The 24,421-nt window shown below is 45.8% G+C and overlaps 1 protein-coding gene across 1 annotated transcript; it reads left to right on the top strand.

Moving 5' to 3' along the window:
* Positions 1-13,226: 13,226 nt before the first annotated feature.
* On the top strand, positions 13,227-14,165 carry LOC102446869 (olfactory receptor 52P1-like). The gene has a single exon (XM_006110246.3). It carries the CDS (start codon positions 13,227-13,229, stop codon positions 14,163-14,165), a length of 939 nt encoding a protein of 312 aa, XP_006110308.3.
* The last annotated feature ends 10,256 nt before the right edge of the window (positions 14,166-24,421 follow it).

The following is a 24,421-nucleotide window of genomic DNA, read 5'->3' as shown; positions in this document are numbered from 1 at the left end:
GAGGTGATCGAAGTGCTCAAGGCATCTGTGAAACAAGAGAAGCACAGGAAGGGTGGTTACCGCTTCATCACAAATATCGTGAGAAATATGTTATCGTTATTATCAATCTGTTGTTGCTCAACAAATGGCACCAGAGTATTTAGGTCACAGTCAAGTGCAGAGAAGCCCTCAAAGGCTACATCTACACTGCATGATTATTTCAGAATAAGCTATTCCAGAAGAAATACTCTGAAATAGCTTATTTCAAAATAGCATGTCTACACTACAGGGAAGCCTGGAAATTAGTCTGAGGCAGGCTCCCCTAATGTGGACGTGCTACCTCGATTGAGAGCCCCAGGAAGTACTAGGGAGTAATTACTTTGAATGGCCTAGGGGAGGAGCTATGTCGAAATAGCAGCAGTGGAGCATTCAACATGCTGCTATTGCAAAATAGCTATTTCAAAAGAGGTGTTATGCCTCATGGAATGAGGTTTACAAATGCCAAAATGAACCACCTGTTATTTTGAAATGATTTTGAAATAACGAGCTAGCTGTGTAGATGCTCGCATAGTTATTTTGGAATAACGGACATTATTCCAAAATAACCCTGCTGTGCAGACATGCTCAGAGGGAGCTAACCAAGGTGTCATGGAATAGAGCTCAGTGAAACTTTGCTCAGACTGCAAGTTTGGACAGAAACATTGGCATATAGGAGGAGTGTGATGGGAAACCATACGGAAAACACAGTGCCATGACGTCAGTTAATTTCCCTCCCTCCTCTGGACTCCTTTGTGTAGCACTAGGCACCCTTCTCACACAGGATATTTCAGAACAAGAGGGGTTCAGGTAAAAGCAACAAGAAGGACAGAGTTGACAGGGAAACTTTCATACGGGAGAGGGGGGGCAATTGATAGACTGGAATTCTTACCTTACGAAGGCGACCAGTAAGAAAAATCTCAGAAATACTAACTGGTAGAGAGTAGATTGGGAATGCGTTCTCCATGTCTCGTAGGGAAAGATCAAGAGGACATTCAATGAAACTGAAACGTAGCAAATTCAAAACATAGAAGAAGAGTGCTTTCTTCACTCAGTCCCCATTTAGACTGAGGAACTGACTGAGACAAGAGGAACCTGAGGCCATGAGCCAAGTAGCAATCAGGAAGGGTTTAGACATAAGTCTCCAGTTACAGTAGTTACAGCTGGATATGTTTTGGAAAACCTATAACCCTTGGCTGCGCCTAGACTGGCAAGTTTTTTCGCAAAAGCAGCTGCTTTTGCGGAAAAGCTTGCCAGCTGTCTACACTGGCCGCTTGAATTTCTGCAAGAACACTGACTTCCTACTGTAAGAAATCAGTGCTTCTTGTGGAAATACTATGCTGCTCCTGTTCGGGCAAAAGTCCTTTTGCCCAAAGGCTTTTACGCAAAAGGGCCAGTGTAAACAGCTCAGATTTGTTTTGCGCAAAAAAGCCCCGATCGCGAAAATGGCGATCGCAGCTTTTTAGTACAAAAGCACATCTAGATTGGCCATGGATGCTTTTGCACAAAAGTGCTTTTGCGGAAAAGCGTCCGTGCCAATCTAGACGCTCTTTTCCGCAAATGCTTTTAACGGAAAACTTTTCCATTAAAAGCTTTTGCGGAAAATCATGCCAGTCTAGACATAGCCCTTGTGTTTATGGGCAGAAGCCAAGGTCTAGCTGAAAAGTATTAGGATGACACCCTCAAGATAAAAATTCCAGTCATCTGAAGAAGTGGGCTGTGTTCACAAAGGCTCATGATCCCATAGACATGTTTTGCTTCTATAAAGTGTTACCCAACCATTTGTTGTTTTTTAAGTTTACCCTGTACAGACTAACTCGGCTACCCCCTGAAGCTTCCAAACTCTCACTATAGTTAGCGCATCTCCCTCTGTTCACTTACTACTGGATTTCTTTGACCCTCTTTTGCAGAACCTGGGGCTATCACTGGACTAGCGGGACCATAGATCTGACCCACGATGCAAAACCTACGTTGGAAAGGAGTGAAGTTTCCCACATGGATACGGACATTATCATGCTGACCTATGACTTTGTGGCCTTCACTTGTCCCAGGGTTGCCCACTCTCTCTATAATGTGCATAATTCTCAGCTTGTGAGCTTTTCCTGTGTAGCCGCCCTTGAAGTGTGCGTAATGTAAGCAGAGAAGCAGCACAGGTGCCCTGGCTTTTGCCTCTCTGTGTGGGAGATTTCTTGCGAGTGCGAGACAGACATTGAGCTCCTCACAGCAACTGATGAAGAGTGTGCTTGTTGGAATGAGGACAGCCCCAAAACACTCAGGATGCGTCAACACAGCACCCGAAACTCAAAATAAGATACGCCATTTGCTATTGCAAAACACAGCGCTATTTCAAGCCACCTCTTATTCGTCATACAAGGAGGTTTACAGGGATGGCGAAATAGCACGTCCGCTATATTTCGAAATAGCGGACTCGTTCAAAAGACACGGGGTAGCTATTTCGGGATACCTCTGGTATCCCAAAATAACTTTGAGGTGTAGACATACCCTCAAAGTCAGGAAAGGGCCCAGTGCTGGCTTAGGACCAACCATCACAAAGAAAAATGTAATGTCAGCAGCGCTGACCATCTGCCTGTGCCTATGCTCCTCTGTGCTCTTAAATCCCTCAATGCTGCCTGTCTGTCCATATCTCTCCTACCTGCCCATCTCTCCCTGCACAATTCCTGCCTCCCCCAAAGGTTGTGTGTGTGTGACACAAAGCTCCATGTGACACAAAGCTTTAACCTACTGCAGCCCATTGGGAACGTGGACCTACATTTTAAAGGCTGCTTTTCTGGGCTGACCATTGCCGACATTGCTAGGAGTCACTAGTAGGACTACTCACCGCAGGAAGGATGATCCAGATGTTGGCTGGTTTCACAGAAAGTCCATTACCGTCTGCGATGCGTGCAAACGCCCCAGGAGGCCTCACAATGTTCCTTGTTCTGTCCATTAGGCAGGATGTCTGTTCCCTGTTTCAACCAGATTCAGGACTCCACATCATTGTGATCGAGATGCTGCGTATCTCCTGCCCCCAACCTCCAGCCGCACGCTGCGTATTCCTGGTGTTCCTTCCCAGTGAGATTTCCAGCAACAACTGGATTGGTCTAAGCCAGCAACATGATTTTATTGTTGTTGTCTTTTGGTGATTCTCATCCTTGCCAGATCCAGAGATGCAAGGGCACTGAGGAGGGCAGCCCCGCTCCCTCCCTGAAAAAAAAATGTTATCCTAATTGTCCTGAGCCTCTAAGCCTGTGAGTTTGAGATTTTAGCAACTCTGCTGTCAGCTCTTCTTTGGTCCAAATGAACTCACTGCACCTCAGTGGCCATGGGTCAACTCCCGTTGAAGTCACTGGAGGCTCATGGCCAATGTAAATCAAGCCATGTCTTTACATCCCTTACATGTGGATGTAGGGTGAACTTGTGTCCACATTGGGAGTTTTGCCACTTGTCTCCATGGGCCCAAGATTTCACCCTGAGTGCTTAACTTTTGGCTCTGATATGATAATCATGGCGTTGGCTCCTGTTAGAGAGGGCATTCTTCTATTAAGGGTCTGCAGCAAACCCCCAGTTTATGTGGCGTTCTGAGACCGGGCATAAGAGATGGGCATTTTAAAACACAGTGGCCCTGATTTTACTCTCAGGGAGAACAGTATCAAGCTGGAGAGACCCCGTGAAGGCAGGCTGGGAAAGCAGAATCTGGCTGGCGTGGGACCCACTCTTGTTGTGAACATTCCCATCACACAGTGATACAGTGCAAAGGATTTGGCTGCATTTCCTAGAAGCACAGTGAAGTTGCTGAATTGGAAAACCTGCAATAACCAAAGGAAAAACACTCCCTCCCCCAGAAAGAGAAGCTATTGAAGTAGATAGAAGGACACAGTAAAAGACAAGGAACCTCCTCTGTGTTTCCCAAACCTTGCTAGTGAATGCTCTGAAACTCGCTCTTGACTTGAGCCCTCAGCACTAACTTTAACACAGAAAAAGGCAACTCACCAATATCCCTGTTCGGCAGAGGGAGGAAATCTCACAGTGACAGGAAGGCAGAGCCCTGAGAGTGAGTGCATGTATCTTCCATAGCTGGCACTCAGCATGCTGGACAGAGACCTTTATGATACCCCTGTAAGTCCCTGTGGACTCGCAGATTGGCCTGCAAACCCAGACAATTCCCTCAGCTCTGTGAGCAGTGGGAAGAGCAGAAAACAGACCCTGGAGAACTGCAGCTTGAGAGCCTCCCCAGGAAGCGAGGAAATGATTCACTGATAACAAGGACTTAGATCTTCAGGGCAAACTGAGTCATGCAAACGGTTTGGCCTGTTGACAGACGCTTGGCTGTGTGTGTGTGTTCGTTCTGCATCCTGTTTTGGCTCTGGTCAGGATGCCCATACAGCAGGCTCTGACTAAACTGCCCAACAATCCACAGACTGAGGGTGCAAACAGCACCATAAACTCGAACTCAGACATGCAATTTACACTATGCAAATTGCGTCTCTTATCTCGAATCTATTTCAAAACAGCTTAGTTTGAAATTGGGCACGTTGACACAGCGCCAAATTTTGAAATAACGCACTATTTCGAGCCATCCCTTAATCCTCATGCAATGAGGTTTACTGGGATGGCAAAATAGTGGGCCCATTATTTCAAAAAATATTTTGAAATAACAGGCAGCTTGTGTAGACACGGGGTAGCTATTTTGGGATATAATAAATAAAAAAATGGACCGGCTGAGTGAATGATGGGATGTTCCATTCTCCCCTCGGCTGGACAAATACATCTTTATACACTGGTACAACTAAGTTATATATTACTCCTGGGCAGTGTCGAGACTGCCAAGTTTTTCTGCAAAATCATGTGATTTTGCAGAAAAACTTGCCAGCTGTCTACACTGGCCGCTTGAATTTCCGCAAGAACACTGACGATCTCATGTAAGATCGTCAGTGTTCTTGCGGAAATACAGTGCTGCTCCCGTTCGGGCAAAAGCCCACTTGCACAAATCATTTGCGCAAGAGGGCCAGTGTAAATAGCACAGTACTGTTCTCTGCAAAAAAGCCCCGATTGCGAAAATGGCGATCGGGGCTTTTTTGCGGAAAACCGCGTCTAGATTGGCCATGGACGCTTTTCCGCAAAAAGTGCTTTTGCCGAAAAGCATCCTGCCAATCTAGACGTGCTTTTCCAAAAATGCTTTTAAAGGAAAACTTTTCCATTAAAAGCATTTTCGGAAAATCATGCCAGTGTAGACATAGCCCTGATGTATGAAGATGACTCTTATGTATTAGGGTACCACCCATTGACGTATCCAGGGACTGTCCAGTATCTTGTACCTGTTGATTCCATCAAAACAGCTGCATCCATGATGCTGTTATTCTGAGCATATCTTTAAGATGGGTCAATGTGTTCCTTTTTAATTTGGGGGATATGTTTGGGATCGAGATGGTCTGTCACCACCTTACTGGAATGTATTTGTGTATCTATTTGTGTTCCTCACAGTACATGGCAATGAGTGTTTCTGCAAATTTGTGCCAGATTCCGTGAGCCGGTCCTGCCCCTTGCTCACAACGTCACTTGGCTTTATAGCTGCACATTTTTTACTACTTTAGCTCAAGGCTCAGGCCTGACACCAGGCCTCTGTTTCAGTCCTTCTTACGACACACCCTCGCAAATGACGAAGGCTGTCTTTTCTAGGTGTAAAGTACTGCCGTCTGCACTGTGCTGGGGGAATGTTGCACAAGATACGGGACCAAAAAGCCCATTTTCAGTTGATGGTAGCAGCACGTCAACGCACGCTGCCCATGCAGTTGTAATATTCAGTCCATTAGCCTCTTAGAAATCACTGCCACCATGCGGAGGCCAAATGACGTAATGCTGAATTGATACCGTCAAAGGGCATAGAAAGTGGATTTCTTTTCCTATTCTGGCATCAACGATATTTGCCAGTACCTCTTTGTCAGGTCCTGCCAGTGGGTTTGTTCCTGGCAGCTCCCAACTATTCTAATAGTTCATCAACTCTTTGCATTGGGTAAGCATCAAACTGCAATACTGTGTTGACCTTTCAGATCTTTTTATCAGACAGTGGGACTTAACCATACATTGTGATTCCTTCACCACTCCCGGGGCCAGAATGACCTGTTAGTTCATCTCATATCGTATTCTACTTTTTACGAGGGAAGAGCCTCAGAGTTTGCCTGATCGATTATCCTGGGGCCATGTCAGTAGGGTGGTATTTTAGGTAGCTGTACCCTGCTAAGGTGAGTATGGAATCAGAAAATTGCTACATCTGGATCATTTGTTTCTTTTACTCCTTCCCCTCCTCCCCCCCACACCCCTTGTTTGCATTACACCTGCCTGGACTACAGGAGGTTATGACTGTGATGGGTACGGTGTGGGAGCCATGGGGACTGCTATGGCGCTCTAGCCCCCAGCAGGCTGGCTTTTTTTCCTCCTGCTTTGCTGGTGATTCAGTCTCTCAAGGCCATTAGCACCCAACGTGACAACAGATGGCACCACACTCCTGAAGTAAGCTATCCTAACCTAAGTCCCCCAAATACACACAAGCAGACACGAACCAATTGCCCAGCCCCCGAGTTCACAATGACCACTGGGATATAACATGGAAATTAGACTCTCTTCTCCTGCACAGGGATCTGTTCAGTGTAAGATCTTTACCAGAGCTCATCCTCCCCTGGATGCGAAGCAACAGGGAGACATGGTCTGGCAGGGCCCAACACAGGGAGATATGGCCTGACAGGGCCCAGCACAGAGAGGCATTGCACCGGTGTGAGATGCCCCAGAGAGAATGAACAGAAAAAATAATATTCACATGATCTTTCTCCTGTTATCCATTTCCAGCCTCTAACAGAGGCTAAAGACACCATTCCTATCCATCCTGGCTAATAGCCATTTTCTGAAAACTGCTATAGTCCTGGTCTCCACAACATCCTCTGGCAAGGAGTTCCCCAGGTTGACTGTGCGCTACATGAAGAAAAACTTCCCTTTGTTTATTTTCAAAGCCTGTTGCCTATTAATTTCATTTGGTGGCCCTTAGTTCTTATGTTATGGAAGCAAGTCAATCACTTTTCTGTATTCACTTTTTCTACACCAGTCATGATTTTATAGACCTCTGCAATTTGCGTCTCTTTTTCCGATTATTTTTCCGGAAGAAGCTTTTCCGCCATTTGGCCCTGCCAAATGGTGGAAAAGCCTCCTTTTTTGGAGAAGCCCTTATTCCGTGTGAAACGAGGAATACAGGGCTCCCCGAAAGAGCATTATGGTAATTGCCACAATGTTTGGGAGACAGAACACAATATCAAAAGCCTATTGTTCTCCCAGGCTAAGAGGCTGCTGGAAATTAAATATAAAGGCCCTTTGGACATGATACATTTTCATCTCATATCTGCTTGGATGCTCAAGGGGAAAGCTTCAATCCATAAAGAATAAGACCCCAGGATTAATTTAATAACTCTAGACTGATTCTGAAAGCTCCATCTGACTAGAAACCTCAAAAATCTATAAATCTGTTTGCAGAACTTTTCTCTTGCCTATATGTATTTGATTCCTGTACCCAATTTGAACTCTCCCCTTTCTGTCTTCCTTTTTGTAAAGATTTTAGATTTTAGATACACGAAGACTGGCGACAACAGCATTTTTGTGCTCATTGAGGGTACAATCCAGCTAGGAACCAATGCTTTTTGGCCTACAATCAGTGTTAATACTGTGACTAAAACAATTACTCCTCCTGGACACTTGAAAAAATTGTTAATTGAATTATTTTCTAAAGTGGAGCAATTAAAGGTGGAAGTGCAAGACTTGGTAGCCAGAACAAAAGAGGCTTTAGCGCTCATAGGCCAATGTATTCGACCACAGATAGAGGAAGTAGAAAGTGTACAAAGAGAGATGGAAACAACCTACTGGAAAATTCCAGAGGATGTAACCTTTCAACCAGTAGACAAAATTTAGTGTAGTCCTAATTGGATTCCAGGTGGTAATAGTTATTGCCTTATTTGAAATGTGTTGTTATATGCATAAAAAAAGAAAAAAAATATAATAAGAGGCAAAAAAAGGAATGGAAGTAGCTATCCACACTGCCATTCCATAGGCCATTCAGTTTAGGGAATAAAGTAATTGTTATAGAACACCACACCAGCCTAGGGGATAAGAGCAAGTACTCCATTGACGGAGCTGAATCAATTGTCATGGGCACACCCTCTTAGTATAACTGTAGAGCGATTCCTGTGCTTTGTTGACAATAAAACTGGCCACGTGCCTTTGTACTTTATCTGGTTCAATAGTCTTTTGGCATTTCCCTTGGAGCCTGCTGTACGGGCAACCTGCACATAGCCACTACAGAGGAGGCATGCACATTGTCAAACAGTTATCCTCATTGAACAGAACAAGAAACTGATCAGGACATCACACCACAAGTTGGTGACTTCTGACCACAAGTTGGTATCCCATAGTACACTAAGGAACAGCCTCGAAGTTTGTCATGGACATTTCAGGATGGTGGTATTTTAGGTAGGTGGGCCCTCCATGGTGGTAAAGGAATCAAACAACTGTTACTGCTAGATGTTTTGTTGAAGCTACATTGCATACCTCCATGCTTGCATCACAGGTGCATGGAGGCCAAATATGGGTTCTGGAGGGCTTCTTAACCCCAGGGTGAAGAGCTGTGAGAGGTAGGAGCTCTGAAAACTGTGCCCAAGTGGGTAGAGGGACTACAGCTTGACCAAAAGATCCAGCTGTAGAAGTGGTTTGACTTCTTTACAACTGGGTCCTCATTCCAGCAGGGCATACCTACGTTAGGGTACGTCTACTCAGCAGCGCTATTTCGGAATAACTAACGTTGCACCTGTGATGCAAGCATGAAGGTGGGCAATGTAGCGTCAACAAAACATCTAGCGGTAACAGTTGTTTGATTCCTTTACCACCATGGAGGGCCCACCTACCTAAACTAAATAATTAATGTTATTCTGAAATAACATTGTGTGCGGCTACACTATAATCTTTAATTCGAAATGGAGAGCTGGAGGACTTTTTACTCTGACTCATGATAAGCCTCATTTCACAAGGAGTAAGGGAAGTTGAAGGAAAAGTGCCCTTCCTTCGACTTCCTGCTGTGTAGACAGCACCAATAGCTGAATAAAGCTATTTTAACTTCAGCTACACAATTGATGTAGCTGAAGTTGCATAGCTTAATTCGACATTAGCCCTGCTGTGTAGACAAATCCTAAAATATAACCGTACCAAAATGACCCCAGGGAAATACATCAGGCAGACTCGAAACTTGTCCCTTTATAAAATAGGTGATGCAATGTTAGATGAAGTGAAGGTCATTATTCCACTAAGAGTGAACAAGAATCACAGAGTTAGTGGAGAAGTTCTGTGCTACTAGTTTTCACACCAAAAAGCATAACCCTTTTCCGCATCGAATTCTGAAAGATCAACACAATATTGAAATTTGCTGATTACTCAATGCAGAGAGTAGAATTAGAATACTTTCAACTGACAGATATACATCGTTGTTTGACCTCACAGATGGATACTGGCAAAGTTTGATGCTAGAATCCTGGGCGAAGAAAGCCTTTTTCACAACTCTCGGTTTACAGCAATTCACCATCAACTTGTTTTGCCTCAACAAAGGGGCAATGACTTTTTAGAGACTAATGGACTACAACTGCTTGAACGGCATGCAGAGGTTTGATTCTACGCTCAGCTGTAAAAGGCTTTTGGTCTCGTATCTTCTAGCAGCATTCCTACCATAGCATAGATGGCATTACACTGCACATAGAAAATAAAGCCATCATCAGTTGCTAGCCTAAACAGTCCGCAAGACTCCCTCTTGATGGATAATCATTTCTTCACTCCCAAGGGAGAGTTCTTAAGCTGGAGTTCTCCAGGGTGCATTTGTTATACTCTTCCAAATGGTCATGGAGCTCAGAGAATTGTTTGGGAGTCCTGGCAAACCTCATGGTCCGCTGGGACCATAGAGAAGAATCATAAAGGTTGCCCTCCAACACACCGAGTCCCAGACATGTGAGATTCACACGCTGACTCTCAGGTCTCTGCATTCCTATTGGAGGAAGATTACTTCTCTCTGCTGAGATGGAGTTCGGTGAGTTGCCTCTTTCTGCATTACAGTTAGTGCTAAGGACTCAGGAAGAGTTTCAGGGTTTAAGTCACGGACCACCTAGGAAGAAATTCAACATGACGGTGACTGGAAGTGCTTAGTGTTGTCAGAAATACCAAGAGGCTTACCCAGTAAAATTGGAAATAGACAAATATTTATTAACTTTTAAAATCAGTTCCTTTTCTCTTACCTTGTCCTTTCATCTGTCCCAGTAACTTTTTTGGGAGTGGTGCTGTTTTTCTTCTGGTTTGTTTCATTTCTCCAATTCAGCAACTTCCTTGCCCTGCTGGAAATTGCATTCCTACCCTCTGCCATGGGCATCTGTGTTTCCAGGAGATTCCCAAGAAGAAGGGGTCATAGATTCTGCTCTCAAATTCTGCCTTCACTGGGTCACTCCAGATTAACACTGGCTTCCCTGAGAGCTCTATCAAGGCTCAGGTGTATTGAGAGCCTCTTCTTTCAGACCGTCTCAGAACATTACATAACCTGGGGGTTTCCCTCAGACCCTATCAACGGTCTCACAGAATAGTGCTCTCTGTAGCAGGACCCAAATCCGTGATTTTCACAGCTAGGAGCCAAAATATACACAAAAAGGGTGAATCTGAGCCCCACTGATATTAATGGCAGAGGCCCATGTAGCCAGGAGTTGACCCTACCTACATCCACACATTAGGATTGAAATTAAATGGACTCATTTACAATGATTATGAGCCTCCAGAAACTTCTAATGGAGCTGTCCTGTGTCCTCTAAGGATGGGTGAATTTGTTTGGAACAAAGTAGAACTGAGAGAAGAGTTGCTGAGATATCAAATTCATAGGATTAAAGGTTGAAAACAATCAAGATAACATTTTTTTTTCCAGAAAGGGAGAGATGTCTGCTCTTTCCTTGCACCTGCATCTCTGGAAAAGGAGAGGATATGGGCTATGTCTAGACTGGCAAGTTTTTCTGCAAAATCAGAAGATTTTGCGGAAAAAATTGCCAGCTGTCTACACTGGCCGCTTGAATTTCTGCAAGAACACTGACGATCTCATGTAAAGATCGTCAGTGTTCTTGCGGAAATACTATGCTGCTCCCGTTCGGGCAAAAGTCTTTTTCCGAAAGACTTTTGCACAAAAGGGCCAGTGTAGACAGCACAGTAGCGTTTTCCGCAAAAAAGCCCTGATCGCGAAAAAGGCAATTGGGGCTTTTTTGCGGAAAACCATGTCTAGATTGGCTACGGATGCTTTTCTGCAAAAGTGCTTTTGCGGAAAAGCATCCTGCCAATCTAGACGTGCTTTTCCGAAAATGCTTTTAACGGAAAACTTTTCCGTTAAAAGCATATTTGGAAAATCATGCCAGTGTAGACGTAGCCATGGAGTTTAAGAAGGCAGTACAAATAAATGGATCTTTCTGGCAGACAGGAAAGCTAGGGGTGTTGATGGGAGAGGTCGAGTAAGACACAGCCTTAGGGGTGGGGTGGGGACACAGAACATGCAGAAGCCAGATCAGAATGATCCAGAGTTTTGAAACCAGACAAATCCTGCTCAGCGCCCAGATCAAGGAGGAACAACACAACCTCCTGGGATAAAGGGGTGTCTCGGGCTGTCACATAACCTGGACCACACTGTGACAGATTGTCTCTGACACCATACGGATCGTCCCTCCTCCAGTGTAAAATCCCACTGCAATCTCATGGTAACGTCAGCAATTGACAACCCAGAAAAGCAGCCTCAGGAAGGTGGGTTTGGGATTCTAACTGGCTGCAGTACCTTAAGGGTTTGTCATTGGGAGGAAAAGGTACTGACGCTGGCTCCTTTCCATTTCCACATCCCTCACTTCTTCCCTGCAGAGGCTGAGCAGTTCTTGTTGGGGCTCCCCTCACCCTCAGAAAAGCAGTTCCTGCTGCTCTCCCCCTTTCCGTGGTGCCAACAGGCTCTGAGTTTAATTTAGACTGTGGGGACATTTCTCTGAGCTGTCGCTGTGGGGTCTGGCACCTATTTTACATCCTGGATGAGGGCTAGAATCTTACATATACTTCATGGAGTAGTGGGCAGCACCGGGTTGGTGGGGCAGGGAAAAGAACGCACACATTGGCAGTTGTGGAGGCAGGAAGGGCAGGATACACGGATAGAGATTGGGCCTTGAGGCTTTAGGAGAGGAAGCAGGTACATAGGGAGGCAGTCAGCACTGAGGGGCGTGGGGACACGTCGCACACAATCTTTATCTACACTCTACCACTGAGTATTACACAGACTTTTCTCATGTTTTCCCATACTCATCACCCTTGTAAGATAATAGTCCCACTATTTCAACCTCTTTGTATATAAACATGTCCCTGAGACTTTGAGTATTCTTCTTGTCCTGGCCTGAGCTCCTCTAACCCTGCACTATTCCTGTGGGATGGGTACCCAGTAACAGTCCAGAGAAGCAGGAAACTTTGATTGATCTCATGGCACTGTCTTTTCTGGAAGATTCTGCCTCCCACTTCTGGATCAAAACACTTGCCTTAGTTTCTGTCTATGCTTGTACTGTGAGCAGGGTTTCACAGAGCTCAGTGCCACGATGCTTGGGTCCCTCTGCTGTGTTGATATAGATAAATAAGAACCTAGTTAGGTGTTTCTGGAGTTCATGCTTTCTCCTATAATGGTGATAGAAATGTAGCCGTGTTAGTCTGGTGTAGCTAAAACAAAATATAGGATTATGTAGCACTTTAAAGACTAACAAGATGGTTTATTAGATGATGAGCTTCTGGCCCACGAAAGCTCATCATCTAATAAACCATCTTGTTAGTCTTTAAAGTGCTACATAGTCCTGTATTTTGTTTCTCCTATAATGAGCATTTATGTTACAGTTATTCACATGGATGTTTCTTTACCATCATGCTTCCCATTGTCTTGGCTTGGTTAGATTCCTTTAAGGATGTCTCTGGACTTGGCTAGAACAAAGAATCTGGGGTCATCTGTAAATGTTGCCATCTCACTGCTCACCCTCCTTTCTAGATTAACTATATTTATCATCCTAATTAATGATAAAGTGTGTAACCCATTTCCTGTGCTTCTCTCCATCACAGACAACATGAGTGTTTCTGAGGCCAATCTTCAAACTGAAGACTTTATGGCAGCTTTCAACCTCACACCCTCTGATCAGTCAATGTTTATCCTAATGGGCATCCCTGGCCTGGAATATGCCCACATCTGGATTTCCATCCCTTTTGCTATATCCTACTTTATCATACTGCTGGGAAATGTCACAGTTTTGTTTGTGGTAGGCAAAGATCAGACCCTGCAGAAGCCGATGTACCTACTGATCTGCATGCTGGCACTCACAGACATTGTCATATCCACCTCCAGCTTGCCGAAGGCCCTGTGTATATTTTGGTTCAACTGGAAAGGCATTACGGTGGCTGGTTGCCTCACCCAGATGTTCTTCCTTCACACTGTTTCTTTTACGCAGTCAGCCATTCTGGTGACAATGGCCTTTGATCGTTACGTGGCCATATGTAACCCCCTCAGATATGCCACCATCCTCACCAACACAAGAGTGGCTCAGTTAGGGTTTGTAGGTTTGATGCGAGCTGTCCTCCTTATGCTGCCTCTGCCCCTGCTCCTGAGTAGGCTGTCATTCTGTGCCAAGCGCAATATCACCCATACGCAATGTGAGCACATGGCTGTGGTTAAGCTGGTGTGCGGGGATACCACAGTCAACAGGATGTACAGTTTGGTGGCAGCATTTGCAGTCAGTGGATTAGACCTGATGCTCATTGCTCTGTCCTATGGTCTCATCATCAGGGCCGTCCTCAGAATGTCCTCCAGGAAAGCCCACCAGAAAGCCCTCAACACCTGCACTGCCCATGTCTGTGTGATGCTGACCAGTTATACGCCAGGCTTCTTCACCAGCTTGACACATCGGTTCGGTCAGGGCATCGCTCCCCATACTCATGTTATTTTAGCCAGCCTCTATCTCCTCATCCCTCCCATGCTCAACCCCATTATTTATGGGGCCAAAACCAAAGAGCTTCGTGACAAAGTGAATAAATTCATCTGCAGAATGTGACTGCCTGTGGTGACAAGAGGGGTAAAGGCATCTCCACATTAACTGTGGCACTCAGCATTGTTCCAGTTCATAGTCTGGGCAGTTGCTCACACCTAGGCTATATCTACATTGGCAAGATTTTGTGCAAAAACTTGCCACCTGTCTACACTAGCTACGAGTTCTTGCGCAAGAACACTGACGTTCTAATGTAAGAAATCAGAGCTTCTTGCACAAGAACTCTGATGCTCCCGCTCAGGAATAAGCCCTCTTCTGCAAGTGTACGTGCGCAAGAGGCCAGTGTAGACAGACAACATGAATTTCTTGCGCAAGAAAGCATCTACCCTAGCACGGATACTTTTGCGCAAAAGCACATCTCTTGCGCAAAAGCACATGCCAGTGTAGATGCTCTCTTGCGCAAATACGTTAACGCAAAAATTCTTGCGTTAAAAATATTTGCACAAAATCTTGCCAATATAGACGTAGCCCTAATGTCTTATCACTCCGTCACCAAGCACTGTGCTCTCCATTCCTTCTGCCTGATTATCCCGTCAGCCTCCAAACACCCAACCTCTGCCACTCGGCTGCTCTGTAACTCCTAGACTGTCTGTAGATAATAAGAACATAAGAATGGCCAGGGTTCGACAAATAATGCAATCTATTCGCCTGTGGTGAGTAGATTGCAACCCGGAAGAGCTGGATTCGGGTGATCTGCCCATGTGCAGATCGCTGGACAGCGTGGCTGGCGAGCGAGGCTCGCCGCGGTTCAGCGAGCCCTGAGAATGGCCATACTGGGTAAAACCAAAGATCCGTCTAGCCCAGTGCGCTGTCTTCCAACAGTGGCCAATAAATGAAGATTTCTCAGGCAAGACAGCTTTCCATTAGTCCCTGCATGAACAAGGGTTTTGATCAATTTGATGACTAGAAGCTAGACATTCAAATAGGCAAATAGAAAAGGAAGAAATTACCATGCTGAGCTTCTTTAAAATATGAACTGTGATCCAGTGAGCAAAATTTAGCTGTTATTTTTTATATCTAATCCTTCAGAAAACCCTGGAAATAAACCTAATAAAGTTTAACAGTACCAAATTAATTCAGCGCAAAATGAGCACATTGAGTTGCTAGGCTATGTAAAAGTTAATAGGTCTGAAATGCCTCTAAATTAGTGGTTCAGGGTCAGCCACAGCATTACCCTTTAAACATGCTTTATTTTTATTTTTTTTTGTAGGTTGGGAAGTGTCCAGTTAAAACCAGTATTATCCTTTGTGATGTATAAACATGTTCTTTCTCTTCATTCTTGTAGCTGAAGAAACCAGATAAGTATGGAGTTGCTTTATTTTGTTATGTCTCTTGCTTTTCCTCATTGGCTCTATTACATTTTCAGGGTCAAACTCCTTGTTAATCTCTGAAACCTGTTGATTTAGAAAGTTTGTAGTATAGAAAAGTGTTGATTTAATTATAAATTATGTAAATAGCAATTAGGGGTGGGTATAATTGTATTATTTGCTTACTAATATTCATTTTATGGGAGTTAACATTACTAAATAATGTTTTAGGAAAAGTAGTGACAGACATGTGAATTAACATACTAAAATAGATAAAAGAGTATGACTAATGCCAATTTGTTGCCACTGAGACATTGTATTGAATGTCCGAGGTAATCGTGCGTTAGGAAATAAAGTGGTTCTGTGTACTTCTCAGAGTACAATCACTTAATGAAATTAGAAATAAATAATATAACGTTGAGTTTGTTTTTATACTACCTGGCTACATCTACACTGGCACCCTTTTCCGGAAATGCTTAAAACGGAACAGTTTTCCGTTATAAGTATTTCAGGAAAAAGCGCGTCTACATTGGCAGGATGCTTTTCCGGAAAAGTGTCTATGCCAATGTAGATGCGCTTTTCGGCAAAAAAGCCCCAATCGTCATTTTCGCGATTGGGGCTTTTTTGCGGAAAAGAAATCTGTGCTGTCTACACTGGCCCTTTTCCGGAACAGTTTTCCGGAAAAGGACTTTTGCCCGAACGGGAGCAGCATAGTTTTTCCAGAAAAGCACTGATGATTTTACAGTAGATCATCGGTGCTTTTCCGGAAAAGCAAGCGGCCAGTGTAGACAGCTAGCAAGTTATTCCGGAAAAGCAGCTGATTTTCCGGAATAAGTGGCCAGTGTAGACACAGCCCCTATGTTTAGGCCTCCTTTCGGGCTATGTTAATACTGTGATTTGCCATTTTTCATTTGATATACCTGCCCACACTCAATGAGAACACACTCATCGGTGCTGGTGTTTTCATACTGAATGTGATTCTCACCTCAGATATTTGTGGCTAATGTAAATTAACCTGTGCTGAGCTTGACAGCTTTTTTTTAAACAAGAAATGAAATGTTTACTAGGCATTTAGCAAGAGTTTTTGTTGGTTACTTAATGTATAGACCAATGTGTGAATAAAACAATATTTCAAGAAATACGTCAGGCTACATTTAAGTGATTTGTAAATAATGTTGGGCTGTGCAAGCAGCAAAAATCTGGCAACCCCATCCAGAACCAGAGGGTCCAGAGAAGCAGCCTAGAAGGCAGACCTGGCCTGGAGCCAAGCAGCAGCACTGAGCCAAAACAACTAGAGCTGAGCCAGGAGCTGAATAGTAGCCCTGAGGCAGAGGGGGGACGTGAACCCTACAGGATGGCACATGGGATGGGAGAAGGGGTGTCTACCACTGGAGCAGGTGCCTGACCCCGGGTGTCACCACAGAGCAGCCAGGACGTGCGCAGGAAGCTTGGGATCAGTGAGGGGCAGACTGTGAACATTTCTGACAGCCCAGAGAAGGCTGTTTTCACTAGCCTTGTGCCCCAAGACTGGGCTGGAACAGGCTCCAAATCTGATCTCTGGGTTGCACTGCATGTGCCAGTAGATGCACATGCACAAGACTTTCCTTCCCCCAGCACTTCAAGCCAAAGGCTCCCCCTCTGACATCTGTCTTTATGCACTGATACAAATCAGTTACATATTGCCCCCAATGTGGTTAGTTGCCACCCTTATCTTGTACACTTCTGGCAAAAGCCTGAGCTAACTTTGCTTTATAGTAGCAAGGCCTGAGTATTACTTCAGTTCAGGCCTTAAACCTCATACCAGTCCTCATGTCTCAGGCTCTCTCTTTCTACTCCAGAGAGTTTTTCTGCTCCAAAACTCAGGGAACTCCACTTCCCAACTCACCATCAGCCTGTACCTAACAACAATCTCCATTTCAAGCAGACTCCAGTAGGCTGCCACACCCCATGCCTCGCATCACTGGGTACACCAATCAGCATCTTGCTGAAAAGTCTCCATTGAAGCAGTGATAGAAATGTAGCCGTGTTAGTCTGTTGTAGCCCTGTTTTTTGTTCCATTGAAGCAGTATCCCTCCCAGCCATCCCTTCTCCACCTGAAGAAAGAAACTGAGTGTTTTCGGTACTTAGAACACAAGAATGGCCAAACTGGGTCAGAACAAAGTTCCATCCAGCCCATTGTCCTGTCACTAGTGGCCAATACCAGATGCCCCAGAGGGAAGGATCACAACAGGTAGTCGGCACAAGTTTCCAGAGAAACAGCGGTAAGGGATATCATTCCTACCCATCCTGGCTAATAGCCATTGATGAACCTAACTTCCATGAATCTAGTTAGCTCCTTTTTGAACCCTGTTAAAGATCTAGCCTTCACCGCATCCTCTGGCAAGGAGTTCCACAGGATGACTGTGCACTGAGTGAAGAAAAACTTCATTTTGTTTGTTTTAAACCTACTGCCTATTAATTTCATTTGGTGACTCCTAGTTCGTGTATTGTGGGAATAAGTAAATAACTTTTCCCTATTCACTTTTCCCATACCAATCGTGATTTTATAGACCTCTATCATACCTGAGTCCTTTAGAAAGAATTGCAGGGACTGTTATGGGGGGAATCAAACAGCAGTAGATTTGGAGCGCACAGGAGTGGCCCCTTCCCTTCCCCCGCCCCATGTTCTGCCCTCTCAGGAGTATGTTTCCAGGCACAACTGGCTCCATACACAACGGAGACTGAAATTCTGAAGGGAACATCTCACAAAGGGCCCTATACACAGTGGCTACGTCTAGACTGGCATGATTTTCCGTAAATGCTTTTAATGGAAAAGTTTTCTGTTAAAAGCATTTGCAGAAAAGACTGTCTAGATTGGCACAGACACTTTTCCGCAAAAGCACTTTTTGCGGAAAAGCATCTGTGCCAATCTAGATGCGCTTTTGCGCAAAAAAGCCCCGACCGCTATTTTTGCCATTGGGGCTTTTTTGTGCAAAACAAATCTGAGCTGTCTACACTGGCCCTTTTGCTCAAAAGCTTTGCATAAAAGGGACTTTTGCCCCAACAGGAGTTCCATGAAGGTTAAGGGACTTGCTGGAATAGCGCTTTATTCTGAAATTTCAAAATAATCTATTTCAAAATTAGATTGAAATAAGATATGCAATTTGCGTAGCTCAAATTGCGTAGCTTATTTTGACCTACGGGTGCAGTGGAGATGCACCTTTACTGAGATTTGAAAACCTCTTTAAATGTATTTAGTAGTTTCTATGAAAATAAAAATTCTCCCAGCACTATTCTGCCATCCTACATTCCTGTCTGTCAAACGCTGGTGGTTTGCATTTCACTGGGGGGCTCGGTGACTACTATATGGTCAATGCATGCAGGACAAAAATTGTCAGGTGGGTGCTTGAAGTGCATCTAACATCACGATTTAGGCTCTCTGTTCCCAGCCCATTCCCTTCTCCTCCTTACTGCATATACATACCCAGACTCTGAGTACCCTCCACAAGGCCCAGAGAAAGCATGTAAGGCAGTGAGTGGTTCACAAAGTGTGGTCTGCAACCATCTTGCAGGTAAGCTGCAGGCTCTGGGTTCACACACCCCTATACTGGGGAGCCTACACTGGTGCTCCAGCTCTGCAGCTCCCCTCTTGGGGGAGGATCCTCATGGGCCAGATCTAGCTCATGGGGACAGGAAGCAGCTCCATGCACTCCCACTCCTCCTCCTCTGAGCAGGGGGATTGGCAGTCCAAGAAACTGTTCACCTGAAAGCTTTCCCTGCTGCTTCCATTGGCCAGATTCATGGTGCCTGAGAGTGACAGGAGGTACAGAGCCAGGTAAGTGTCGTCCCCTCCGCCCCACCTTCATATCCAAACTTCACACTCCCATTCCCGTCAGGCACCATTACTTTTTACCCTGCAAGGTAAAGTAAGGGCTGGCAGAGCCTTGAGAAGATTGGATGGGTGGCTCACGGACTGGTGGTGTTATCGAGTTAACATCAAGTCAACTCAGGGATGGTCTAGACAGTATTTGGTCCTGCCATGAGGGCAGGGGACTGGACTCGATGACCTCTCAAGGTCCCTTCCAGTGCTAGTATTCTGTGATTCTATGATTCAAGCCTGAGAAATTCTTCCTCTTGCTGAAGGGGTAACAAGATGAGTCAGAGCCCTAGGCACTCCAAGAAAATGACATACATACCCCTGTAAGCTCCTTTTCCTCCTCCGTGTCTTGGCCAAACCCACATACGGCCAGACCTTCAAATATGTTCAAACCATGTTCATATATGTTATGGACTGTTATAAAGAGAATGTGATCAACTGTTCTCCATGTGGACTGAAAGTAGGAGAAGTAGCAATCAGCTTAATCTGCAGCAAGGGAGATTTAGGTTCAATATTAGGAGAAACTTTCTAAGTAACTATAAAAACAGTTAAGCTACGGAGTAGGCTTCAAAGGGAGGTTCTGGAATCTCCATCACTGCAGGTTTTTAAGAACCAGTTAGACAAAAGTGTGTAGGAATACTTGGTCCTGCCTCAGCACAGGGAGCTGGACTAGGGGGTCTTTCTAGGTCACTTCCACCCTGCATTTCTATGATTCTCTGTAGAGCTTAACTGGTGATCATCACAGCGAAACTGACCCTCCAGCCTTCACCCAGCTCCCGTCCAATGTGAATTATTAACAAATGAGCTGGTCCCTGATATAGAGAAGTCATAAGACCAGTGAGCCTAGCAGCCCTGTCAGTGATATCTCAGGACAGCCATTCCCTCATAGAACAGTGGGGGAAGCTAGGGGATCCAATCGTTCCTCCCTGATAAAGGTCTGCAAAGCACAAACAGGGACTTAGCTTAAAAAAGCAGAGATGCCTTCCCTCAATCACTATTACAGGCACCTATCCTAAGTCTGTAAGTAAACACATGGGCTACGTCTACATTGGCCCCTTTTCTGGAAGGGGCATGTTAATTTCAGAGGTCGTAATAGGGAAATCCGCGGGGGATTTAAATATCCCCCGCGGCATTTAAATAAAAATGTCCGCTGCTTTTTTCCAGCTTTTAGAAAAGACGGAAAAGAGCGTCTACACTGGCCCCGAACCTCCGGAAAAAACGCCCTTTTCCGGAGGATCTTATTCCTACTTATTCAAAGTAGCATCTACACAGCCAAACTGCTATTTCGAAATTAATTTGAAATAGCGGAGCACTTATTCCAAATTTGGTAAACCTCATTCCATGAGGAATAAAGCCAAATTCAAAATAGCTATTTCGAAATAAGTGCTGTGTAAACACATCAAAATAGGGGGCCTCCAGCCTTCCCAGGGTGCCCTGGTGGCCACTCCAGCCTCAACCAAGATCACTCCTCTCCTTCCTCCCTCCCCGGAGCCTTTAAGGGTTGACTCTGGCCACAGTGTCTGTGCCAGTTCCAAGCCTGCCAGGCCAGAGCCAGCAGTCACTACCCCTGACCCAGTGGCCCCCAAACATGAGCCAGCAAAGACTGGCAGCCAGCCCTCCACCACTCGCCAGGAGCAGTCTGCCAGCCCCCAGGAGCCTGACAGGGGCTGGAGAAGGCGGGCGCCTTCCTGGTCCAGGGTGGAGATCATGGACCTTATTCAGGTTTGGGGGGATTGCCCCCAATGTCCATGATCTCTGCGCTAGAGAGAGGAATGCGGCCATCAATGGCAGGATAGCTGCCAGCGTGGCACTAAAGGCCACATGTGAACCCAGGAGCAAGTTTGCATGAAAATCAAGTTGGTCTGGAGAGCCCCCCAACCCTGAGCCTTGACCTTCCCCTTCCCTTTCTTCCCCTTGCTTCCTCCCCCCAAGTTTTCACCCTCCCCTCTCCCCCCCCTCTTCTCCCCTCTCCCGCCTCCTTTCCCCAGTCTCACCAGAGTTTCATTCTCCCCCCTCTCCCCCGGGGTTTTGTTAAATAAAGATAGTTTGTGTTCATGAAAATACGTGTATTTTATTTGACATCAGGAAGGGGGGTTAGGGAGAGGTAAGTGGAAGGACGTGAGGGAGGAATGAGGCACAAGCCCCCAGTGGGGCAGACCAGAGAGGCTCTGAGGGCTCCTCAGGATGGAAGCTCGCCCGCAGGGCCTCCTGGATACTGACAGCCCCCTGATGGACCTCTCAGATGGCAGCCTGCAGAAAGTTCAGACAGGTCCGCAGCAACGCGTCCATGAAAAGCACCAGAGTGCCCAGAGGCAGCTCTGGCTTCATGTTGCAGAGTGCTGTGATGTCCCGAGTGAAGGCAACCAGAGCACACAGAGACAAAATGGTTTCCTGTCCCTCATGGAGGTAGGCAAGCAAGCAGGGAAACCTGAGAACTGGCTGTCCAGGGGGGTGCCTTTAAGCACAGGCCTCAGAAAGCCTCAGGCAGCAGCCACACGAAGTAACTCCTGACCTGATGCCCTGCCGGACCTGGTTCTGTCCGGCCTTAAATGCGATTCACCGTCCACTCAGTGTGGACGCTCTATTTCAAAATAGCAAAAGGCTATTTCAAAATGCATTTTGTGTGTAGACGCGCTATTTCGAAATAAGATATTTTGAAATAATGCTGTAGTGTAGACATACTCTGAAAGAAGAAATCAGGCCCCTGAGTAATTGAAACAGATACTTCAAAGAGTTTAATTGGAAACATGTGCACAGTAAATACAAACACTATATTATTTACAGGGGAGGGTTATTTACAGGTGACTGTTTGTGAGACACAGCATGGCCAGCACCTGAGAAATAAACTTAAAGAGTCATCAGCATTTGTACAATGCCCCTTAATAAATATAATAACATGGGTTGGGATTAAGCTGCTGGATATGGAATGGAAAACAATCTCCAAAACAGGAAACACCACAAGATTAGGGGAACTCCTATTACCTAATATAGTGAATTATCAGAAAGTGTCAATTCAACAGGGGAAAACACTGATCCCCTTCCCATATTCAACCATCACAGGAAGATTCTCTCCCCACTGAGAACCACAGACAATGATATCCCAGACCCCCTCAGCCTTTTACCCTCCTTTGCTAACTGTTGTCTGGTGACTCCTCATAGGCCCAGAACCCAGGAGGGCAAGAGTAAAGTGCTGAGAGAGACTAGAAACCTAACTATTCAGGAAACTTTTTCTATAAGGTGGAGGATCATAGCCTCTAAATTTGGAGGACGAATGATATGTGCACAGTAAAAACAAACACTATATTATTTACAGGGGAGGGTTATTTACAGGTGACTGTTTGTGAGACACAGCATGGCCAGCACCTGAGAAATAAACTTAAAGAGTCATCAGCATTTGTACAATGCCCCTTAATAAATATAATAACATGGGTTGGGATTAAGCTGCTGGATATGGAATGGAAAACAATCTCCAAAACAGGAAACACCACAAGATTAGGGGAACTCCTATTACCTAATATAGTGAATTATCAGAAAGTGTCAATTCAACAGGGGAAAACACTGATCCCCTTCCCATATTCAGCCATCACAGGAAGATTCTCTCCCCACTGAGAACCACAGACAATGATATCCCAGACCCCCTCAGCCTTTTACCCTCCTTTGCTAACTGTTGTCTGGTGACTCCTCATAGGCCCAGAACCCAGGAGGGCAAGAGTAAAGTGCTGAGAGAGACGAGAAACCTAACTATTCAGGAAACTTTTTCTATGAGGTGGAGGATCATAGCCTCTAAATTTGGAGGACGAATGATATCTGCTGAGTACCTTCTTTGAAGGGCAGAGTGTTCTGAACTCCCAATAACATCAGAGGGAGTTTGAGGACACTCAGCAACTTATGGGACTGGACAATACAAGCACAGTTAAAGGCCCTGGATATCTAAAGGAAATCACCAAAATCCACAGTTAGATGTTTAAATGCCAATTAAAGCCACCCTTAGTGAATTCCTCCGGCATGTGTAATCCCCTAAGTAGTATAAGGGCCCTACCATCAATCAAACGTTAGCCCTGCCCCCTGACCCCGGAAGTCCCGCCCCCTGACCGCCAGAATTCCCTTCTCCCCTGTCACCGGAAGTCCGGCCACTGGATGGTAGTACGTCTGGGTCAAGAGGGACAGCTGACCGGGTGTCATGTGACCCCCGTTAGGCCCGCCCCCTGTCACCGGAAGTCCCTCCCTTGGGGGTAATATATCTGGGGTCAAGAGGGGCAGGTGACCGGAAGTAAGGAGTGTCATGTGACCCCTCTAAGGACTCGCCCCGCCTCCCTCAACCAATCAGGAAGGGTTTTTCCCCTGTAGGACTGCCCCGCGAACTGCTTTGAGCAAGCGGGGGGGCAGTTCTGGGACCCGATGACCCGCCCAGCAGTGGGTCGTGTGACCCCTCTAAGAACTTGCCCCGCCTCCCTCTACCAATCAGGAGGGGGTTTTTCCCTGTAGGACCACCCCGCAAACCCCTTTGACCAAATGGGGGGCAGTTTTGGGACCGGATGACCCGCCCAGCAGTGGGTTGTGTGACCCCTCTAAGAACTCGCCCCACCTCCCTCTACCAATCAGGAGGGGTTTTTTCCCTGTAGGACCACCCCACGAATCGCTTTGACCAATCCGGGGAGTGCAGTTCCGGGACCCGTTGACCAGACCTGAGGCGGGTCGTGTGACCCCTCTAAGAGCTTCCCGTGACACCCTTTGCCAATCAGAGCATAGCACTTCCCCGTAAGTTCTAGCGCCACACAAAAGAGGCCATCTTGTTCCAAGAGCGCGTGTTTCAGAGAGCGTGCAAACGCTGAGCGGAAACATGGCTTCTTTCACCAACTTTGTTTTGGTGCCGAGAAGAAAGCGCTACATCAGCGACAGTTCCGAGGAGGAAGGAGAAGTTGAAGGGAGCCCTTTGGCCCAGCCGCTGATGGATACACCAATATCTGACGCCGAAACCCAACCGCTCACGATTCAGCCAGACAAGCTAGATGGCCTGGAGGAAGAAGGTGCCCATGGCTCTCAGGAGTCGGACAAGATGCATGGAAAAGAAGCCAAATAGGTAAATGAAAGATCGAAGT

This window comes from Pelodiscus sinensis, chromosome 1 (genome assembly GCF_049634645.1).
Source record: "Pelodiscus sinensis isolate JC-2024 chromosome 1, ASM4963464v1, whole genome shotgun sequence".
Classification (NCBI taxonomy): domain Eukaryota; kingdom Metazoa; phylum Chordata; order Testudines; family Trionychidae; genus Pelodiscus; species Pelodiscus sinensis.
This window is presented reverse-complemented; position numbering and strand designations above follow the sequence as displayed.